Source organism: Poecilia latipinna, unplaced genomic scaffold, assembly GCF_001443285.1.
Source record: "Poecilia latipinna isolate Pla-1442-1.1 unplaced genomic scaffold, P_latipinna-1.0 Scaffold38, whole genome shotgun sequence".
Lineage (NCBI taxonomy): Eukaryota > Metazoa > Chordata > Actinopteri > Cyprinodontiformes > Poeciliidae > Poecilia > Poecilia latipinna.
In genome coordinates this window covers 618,794-627,934 of record NW_015112654.1, presented here as the reverse complement: position 1 = coordinate 627,934, position 9,141 = coordinate 618,794, and the positions used below count along the sequence as shown (strand labels likewise).

At 38.8% G+C, this 9,141-nt stretch overlaps 1 protein-coding gene across 7 annotated transcripts in view; it reads left to right on the top strand.

Annotated features, from left to right (window-relative positions):
- ehbp1 (EH domain binding protein 1) overlaps positions 1-9,141 on the top strand; it is a 189,335-nt gene that overhangs the window by 131,807 nt on the left and 48,387 nt on the right. For 6 of the 7 annotated variants that reach the window (XM_015045733.1, XM_015045743.1, XM_015045785.1 and 3 more), the window contains 2 exons: positions 1,284-1,514; positions 4,035-4,186. In XM_015045733.1, the coding sequence (XP_014901219.1) occupies positions 1,284-1,514; positions 4,035-4,186 (383 nt within the window). The remainder of the gene's footprint in view (positions 1-1,283; positions 1,515-4,034; positions 4,187-9,141) is intronic. The other variant, XM_015045777.1, reaches the window with a different exon arrangement.

The following is a 9,141-nucleotide window of genomic DNA, read 5'->3' as shown; positions in this document are numbered from 1 at the left end:
GAAACTCAAGACAGCCATAACATTATGATTTTTTACAAGTGTATGTACACTTTTGACCACAACTGTACACTATGGGTGGTCAGATACGATATAGATATTGACTATCGGCTGATATCAGCCAAAATAATGGGTATCAATTATGTTGGCGTGTACCTAAAGTCTCAGACAGAAACGTGCCAGTAGAAGAACTCCACTCTAGCATTTAGTCCGGCCCAGGATTTCTGTCCAGCAGTACTTGTATCCCAAATGCAGACTGATTAGTTAATGATAAATGAGTCTGTTGTTTTTGTACCTATTGTTTACTACTGATCTCTGTTTGAATAATAACACTACAAATAAGTGTTAAAACTATTTAGAATTCGTGCTGATATTGTATCGAGTCAATGTTTGTATCGGCCGATACTTTGAGCTGCATTATCGGTATATCGAACTGAATGTTGTATCAGGACATCCCAGACATACAGAGTAAAATTTACATTCTTTAAGGCAACTTCACGTCACATTTTCATGTGGGGAAAAAAATGTATCTGCACAAAATAAGTTTACCTTGGAGGAGATTTAAAAACTGTAAAAATAGGACTGGAATATATGGGTGAGAAACGTATCACAATATAAGCATTTCATATCAGTCCATCGATAATTATTAATTAATGTTTTTGTTTTAAATCTCTGAAATACTGCCGCAATTTTCACTCCATGTCACTGCATTTTATTTTTACACAGCTTGGCACAGCGGCACAAAATTAAATTGCTGCTTCGCAAGTTACTGAAGTAGTTGTTGCTAGGTAACCATAGAGTGAGGAGTTAGTTGATGGCACCTATATTGTTTAGAGGTGAGAGGTTGAGCAGCTAAATCTTTTCATCTGCCTACAGCTCCCAGAATACTTTGTGATTCGGAATTAAGCGAAATAATTGAATATTCTATCAGACATATCATCTATTGATATTGATCACATGTTTATCATGATACATATCAGTATTGATTTACTGTCAAGCCCTATATGAAATAACACCACATGCCAACCAGAGAGCTTCTCACAGTGGCCATGAATGTACTACATGTGCTGAACAGTTGAGTTTTCAGATCAATAACTCAGGCAGTGCGATCACAGGCTGATGCTAATACAACCTAATCAAATAATGTCTTTCTCTTCTCTTTCCTTTCATTCTCCTTAACCACCACCCTCCTCATTGCCATGACTACACTTAACCCTACATTCTCTCCTCCTTTTTCCTCTTCATTTGCTTCTGCCCATTTGTTTTCTCTAACTTTGCATCCACAGATGCTTTGGGCAGGTTGAGAAACCTTGAGGAAGACGATGTGGATGGTGAAAAGAGTGAGGATGAGGAGCAGAATAGGGCAGAGGAAGAGCAGCTCCACTTTGGTGATGGTGATTCTGTTGATGCTGCCTTGGCTGCTACTAACCAGCTTCCACAGGAGGCCCTTCCGACCACATCCACCCTGCGGGGGCGCCTGGATCTTACTAACCCCGCCTCTGAGCTAACCTCTCTGGGTAAAACTAACGGCTGATGCTGCGTGATTCGTTATTTCTTCTAACTTATTCACTTTCCCAGGTCAAACTTCACCTCTAACATGAATTCATACTAATCATTTAGAGTTGCTATGTTTTGTTCTTCTAAACTATGCAAGGAAATTTTTTTTCTGATGATTAAAAATACACTAACGCGGAAAGAAAATACTTCTAAACATTCAAGTTTGTTGTTTGTTTCATCAGCAAACTTCCTAAACTTTTGATCATTAAACTGAAAAGTTTCTCCAAAATAAAAAATATCTCCAGGAAAACATTTGGCCAAATCTTCAGAGGTAAACTAATTGCTTTATTTTATTTTATTTTTTTGTAATTAATTCATTCTGTTTACCGCCTTCATTTTCCTGTCGATGTGCGATAGGTTAGAGTACCTTGAGGGACACGACAAAACAGACATGAAAACAAACAAACGCTTTCTCTACCGTTTGAAGTGCATTATCTTTTGTTTTCTTCATTATTGTTGTCTTTGTTGGTAATGTTTTTAAAAGAAAATCTGTGGTTGCGAACGTAGCTTTAAAGCGTCTGATGCCGCCTTTTAATCAGTCTATATTAACTCCCTAAATGCAGCAGAGATTATTTAATTTTTGCACGTGTTTTAGCTGTGTTTTGTGTTTTGTGTGATATGACAAAGTTCAAGAGTGTGTGTCTATATTTGGTATCTTTATACATGCATGTTGCTGTGTGTGTGGGTGTGTTTGATGGCTACACACAGGGAGATGACACATGAAACGGTTGCCCTCCTGTTCTTTCATCTTCTTCAATGCAGTGGTCTGGCCTGGCAGGGGAGCTGTGGTTACCAGTCCCTGGAAAATAGAGCTGTATGCAGCCGCTGGCAGACGCACACGCACACGCACACACACCGAGGCAGAGAGAAGAAAATACACAAGACAGAATAAAGCAAAAGAAATATATATATATATTGATAGGTGGATTTAAAAAGAGTCTAAGATGTGGAGTAAATGAACTTCATAATCTATTTTATTTATGGTTTTGGTTGTGTGTTTTTGATTTCCGTTTTATTTATTGTTTTTGGTTGTTGAGTTTTATTTTGGTTATTTTAAATGTCATGTTACGTGTTTACACAGTTAAAGTTGATGGAGCTTCCAGAGGGCAAACTTACTGTTCATACTTGCACCATTTTCAACAAATGACTTGACAATGCTCTTAAAAAATTATCATGAGTTTAAATTATCCCCCAATAGTTCCAGCAAAGGGAACGCTTAACTCTTCAGCATACGAATATATTTTGGGCAATTTTATGCTCCCAATTTTGTGGAACCACCTTTGGGATGCCATCTTCCTCTTCCAACACAACTGCGCACAGCACTCAAAGTGGTTTTGATGATCGAGTTTTGTGTGGAAAAGCTTCCACACAACAAATCAAGAAAACAAAACATCTTTGTTCTGAACTAGAGAGCAGGTTGTCTCTTCCAACATCAATGTTTGACCTCACAAATGCACTTTTTGAAGAAAGTTAGGACAGTCTTCCCAGGAGAATTAAAGGCTTCTCTTCTTTCTTGTTTATTCCACAGTACACTTGTCATTAAAATAAAGACAAGTGACCTGATATTTGTAGCTGCATTCCTATGCAGAGGAGACAAATACGAGCCATTTTGCTTTTTAACTTTAACCATAAAATAGCATCTATATGGTTACAATACAAACCCCTGTATAAACAGACTAACATTAAGCATCTGGAATGACTCAGACCTCAACACCGTAAAAATGTATTGACTATTATGAAAAGATTTGTTCATGACAGGAAGTGAAGAAATTTAAATTAGGTGTGCACCGACTGCAGTCCCCTGGTCAAACACCAGTCTTTAAAAAGCCTGACATGCCGATTTGGGCGATACCGATATTTTTTTATTTTCCGGAAAGTTGATAAATTTTTGGCGAAGTCGATAAGTTTTCTACAGTGGGGCGACTATTCTGTCCTGTCAGTCCTCTCTCACAACAGAGTGAAAGGGGACCGTGACTGATTTTCAAACCGTTACAAATCAGTTTTATATGTAACTATCGACCAATTTTCCACAATTAAGGAACCATGGGCCAGTTTGTCAGTGCATCCCTAATTCAAATGAACTTTGCCAGACAAACAGTGAAATATTGAACCAGAATTATGCCAGAACGTTGTTCATGGCTACGAAACCAGTGTAAATGATCTGCAATTATCTAATGGATGCTTATTAAGATATTAGTGGTAGTGTTTGTATATATTTCAGTCTTTATGCACATTTTTATTGACTAACAACTAGAGAAAGCTTTGTTTCTCAAAATTATTGAAGTTGTTTATTGGCTGCGTTCATCCTGGAGAAACAACCAATGAAAGAAATCATAAAAGCACCTAGTTAATTTGACATTAGTGTTAAGTGAAGGTAAGTTGATTAGAGCTGTGTGAAATGCTCCGTTGTAAGACGTTTTGGCGTATCTTGGTCAGAGTTATGGTTCTTCCATGTTCTTATGCTCTTTCTTCTCTCTCAGGCACAAACAGCAAGCATGTGGATCTGAAACTAAAGAAGCTGACGGAGGCCAGTGGAAGAGGAGTCGCTTCCCCTTCATCTCCTTCCTCCACGTCGTCCTCATCCTCCCCAACCGCCTCCTCATCCTCACCGCTCAGCCCTGCAGGATTGGAGGTACCGACACACACTGAGAGTGCCATTTTTTCCCCCAAACTCTCTCTCCGTTTTGTCTTTTTTTGTTTTTTTCCTCCTACTCTAGACACCATCAAAGGTTCAGTCTAATCAATTAGACCAGATTGACCCCGTTTGTCAGCCTGCTGACCCTTTGTACTCGTCTGTCAGCCGAACCTTCACGGAGGACCACAGTTTATCCCTCTCATGTCTGTTTAAAGCCATGACAAACGTACACGTGGCATCTGAGTGCTCAACATTAATGTGTCGCCGTCCCTTCTATTGACTGCGACCTTTCCAGACTGTTAGGTGTGTGTGTGGGAACAGGTGTGGAGGAGAGTTACGTCTACGGCTTCTGATGAGAATATTGAGTCAACGTGGCAGCCAGGCAGCCTGAACATCTGTTTAATTGATTTTGAATGTCAAGTAGAATAAAGTGAATGCGTGCATCGCTGTCAGAACAAGTTAAACTCTCGGAGTGTACGGCAGTGTGGGATGTCTTTGATCAGCTATTCACATAAACACCCTCTTGTGTTCAAAGCCTAAACGGCTTAGTGCTTTGTGGTTGGAAGAGCGCATATGTGTGCATATAATCATTTGACCCTCACAGAAGTAGAATCAGCCAAAGATTTGTCTTTGGCTAAAGCATGCGACCTAAAAATGCCAAATGTTGGACCTATAGTCGCCAGTAGTGTGTTTGGGAGCTCCATCACTTGTTGCACCTTTTTCTCCCGTTTTTATCTCAAAGATGGCTTCATTGGTGCTGACATGATGACATTTTTTTAATCTGTCAATCCCACTTGTCTTACTAGTTATTACATTTCACTATGTCACAACTGTGTTGAAACAAAATCATGTTCTAGTAATTGAAGCATCATTAGGATGGTTCAAATTTGTGTCCAACAATGTCAAGCTGCACAGATAAAATTTACAAGTGCAATAAAGAGGTTTGGTACAATAAGCTTTTACACCTGGTTACACTACAGGTTTAATGACTAACGCAGTTCATGATGATCTAAATCTTAAAATGTCAGAATTTCTATTCAGTTTTGTACTTTTGAATAAGCTTTGAAAGACATTATTCCTAATTAGTTTTTCTGTTAAAAAAGATATTGCTAAAGCCTATAAAGCTGCACCGTTTTTTAAACGTATATATTTTGTTCTGGTTTGAAGAAAATTCCAGTCTGTGAGATTCAAATGGGAAATGCTGCAAAACCTATGCTGAATTAGCAGCTGGCGACAACATCTACTACTTTGAAATTTAAAGACTAAGTGAGCATGGCTAAAGTGACGCTGGGCTAAACATTCCCCCGTGTTTCTGACCTTAGGGAGCTAGCCGGAGCCAAACCAATATTCTATTTGATTAAAATGATTCAGAAACAATTAAATGGGTTGATTTATCAAAATGTGCAAGGTTTCATTTGCTCATTTTAATGTGTAGACTTTTCAGCAAAAAATTTAGACAAATCTTCATTGCACATCTGTTGGGATACGCAGTATTTGCTCTGTGTAGAATTATAAATGAATCGGGAAGGTGGAGGAACACTGAACTGACCAATTTTGTCATGTTTGACTGTGAAGGTGAAAAAAGTGTTAGGAACTGAACTATGGAAAAAAAAAAGCCTCATTTCCTAAATCTGTCTACATTTTCTTCAGTTGTCCTGAGATATCTCTCTGAAAGTAGTTGCGAGTTTGCATTATGTTTGTGATTTTAAAATGAGGGAGGTTTGGGGGCTCCACAGAGTCCTCCAGGCCGGTGTAACGCCCTGCGAGAACATCACCCACCAGCACACACCGACCCTCTCATTACCGATTGTGTGTATTCGCAGCCTCGGCAGCACACGATAAGAGCATGCGACGCTCAGCAGACTGCAACATTAGTCACGCAGCCCCCTGCATGCACATTTACAGACTCACATGCACTAAAAGCCCTGAATCACCACTGCTGCAGCTTACCACAGTGATGGCAGCAGCGATAAGAGATGGAGGGAGAATGAAAGAAAGCAAGAAGGGGCAAACACCCCAATATCTGCTCGTGCCAGAGTGTGAAAAGGAAACAGAGGGGTAGCCAAGTGGGCAGGTGTTCGGTATGCTTGTGAGATTTAGTGATTGAGATGGTTTCGCCTTTGGTTGAAATGCGGCGGCAGATAAACAACCAAACGTCAAGTCACAGCTTTGCAACAGTTTAGTGATACACCTGCTAATAGTAAGGAAGCCTCTGGGCTGTAATTAGTTCCTTCAGGATTTTTACGTTTTTGCTAAATGCATTATTCTCTGCAAATGGTGCAAAGACTTACAGTTTTATGTTAGCGTAGCACAAACATGTTTTTTGTAAATCTTCATTAAAAAAATGACGAGGACACATCCAGTTAAACTTCTATTTATACAAGCTTATGAATTATTTATTCAATCAACCTTTGGTTGTGGGTCTTTGTGTTGTCTTCTACTTTACTTCTGAAATTTTAGATGTCATAATGTGATAAAAATTTCAAGGTCAGTTCAAGAAAAACACCAGTTGAAACCCTGCAGGAGTCAGTTCACACAGGGAGTAAAACACAAACTCTATCTTGATTTTATGCAGTTTGATTCTAAACAAGATTAAGATCTGAAATGCTGAACGTTGCTTTTTTTCCTGGTAAAACATGGTTTAAAAATGCTCATAATGGAGAGAGAAGGATTGGGTTTGAGATTCTTAATGTATGACAGTCTTGAGTAAAACTACCACAGTTTTACAGTGTCACAGTATTAACAAACATGTACAGCAAAACGGACATGGTCTAATTTATAGACTAAATGTTATTATTTCTATACACTGACTTATAAAAATAGGGGATTAACAGTTAAGTAAACATGACAATTGAGGAGAATATGACTTTTGCCATTTTGCTGTTTATATAGCAGTGTAATTATTGAGTCAAGCTAACTACTTAGTTAGAAAAGAAAAATGCTTTTAAGCTCATAGCTTCCCCTGAGTGAACTTTTTTAGATAAGTTTTTAAGCACTGATTGTTTTTTGGCTGTTTTGTCAATTTTCAGTTGAGAAAGTTCAACATCTGTGTTGGTTTCACTTATTGAGTGTTAAGAGTTCAGGTGGACGTTTATATCCGTGCCCTCATTTTAAAGTGGGTGAAGACCTTTTATGCAGCTGTTCTGTTTCCTCTCTTCACATTCGCTCTGCCTCCTCCCCCGCCCCAAATAACTTTATTTCAAATAAGTATACAGGAACATAATAAAACATGGACAGTATAGAATAGCATGAAAGTAAACATCGGAGACATTAAACATGTAAAATATGTTAGAGCTAAATTGGTGCTTGGGGGTTGTAGTCGTTCAAGGGCAGATGTAATTTGAAATGAAGTTAGCGCTTTAGCTTTAGCTTCCTCTACACATTGTGTTGGTGTAGAGCTTTCGCATTTACGGAGCTAAAGTTTTACCTAATCCACCACTGAGTTAAGAGACATCATCATCTGAGAACCTTCAGCTTTGCAATCCTCTTGCTCTTTACTTTTTATGCCCTTCAGTAAATTTAAATATGCTCACTCGCTCTGTGAGCTTCCATGAGTGCATGTGCAGCCAAAACACTCACACATGCACACACATTCACGCAAAAGCACACTCAAGGACATCAGTGCTTCCACATATACCAGCTCTTGTCCTGTTTTAAAATATTTAATTGGCGTTTTTGTATAAAAGCCCGAAGCACTTCATAAATAAATTTCCCTCAATTTGACACAAGGTTTTAAGAGGCTAGCGGAAGCTGACAGCCTAATAAACAAAACAAAGTGCGAACAGGCTAATTGCTGACTTTGTTTTTGAGAGTCAATAATGTGAAGACGCTCTAACAACTCCTCGTCTACGCCCCGTTTCCCCATTCTCCCGCGCCGCCTCTATCAGCCGTCCCCCGCTCCGCACACCCTGCTTCACTATCTCCCTCCGTCTCAAGCGGTGGAACGTGTTTGCCCTAATTGTCGACTTTATTACACGTTTCGCCGTCTTATTAACGTTGCCGCGACGTCAATCTCGACCCGAAGTCGGTTTCTTTTTCCACTCGACTTGGCATACTCGGGAGTGTCGGTAATAAAGCGTTTCTGCGTACCAGTCCTGATAGAGGGAGCGTGTAGCTTTTTAACATGTGCTCACTTTGAAAACAATAGCAGCCTTTTTTTTTTTTTTTTTTTTGGGGCATTTTGCATAATCTGAATATATTTTCTGGCTTGAGGTTTTGTTGAAAGTCAAGTTAATTGCCTCCTTTTTGTCTTGCTCATGAGTGAGACACAGAATGAATGCGCTTGTTCGTGTGTGTGTTTTTTTTTTTGTTTGTTTGTTTTTTTTAGAGCAGCACATACTAACAAATTATAATGAAGCTTCTATACCAGGGGTGTCAAACTCATTTTCATTTTGGGCCATGTCGAAAATCTGAATGTTCTTAAAGAGCCGATTGTGTCAGAATCTAATGATAAAAACCCAATAAACTTAAAATGTCAATAAACAGCTCTTTGCTTTAGCATTCAATAAGTGTTCCTTAAAATGAAATAATAATTGAATTTCTTGATTGTTTTTGTGTATTTTTGTAGTCAAAATCTTTCGAACTATTTGTAAGGATTTTTTACAACATTTGCACTAATGTAAGTCGTTAAATGTGACTTTTTACTAATCGCAGTGTTGATCACGGACTACAACTTGACATCAAGTAAGGCTGAGGCAGCAGTAGCAGTCACTTAAACACAATGTTTTTGGCCAATTTTGATTTAAAAAAAAAACAAAAAAAAAAACTGCAGTAAAATCTGAAAAAAGGTTGATTTTTTGTGTGTGTGAATTTTGCAGATTTGCAAAAAAAGTGAAGGCACTTATTGATGTAATTTGGAGTCTAGAGGGCCACATAAAAAGCTACGGCGGGCCGGATTTGGCCCCCAGGCCTTGAGTTTGACACGTCTTCTACCAGTTTTATCTGCTGCTCTG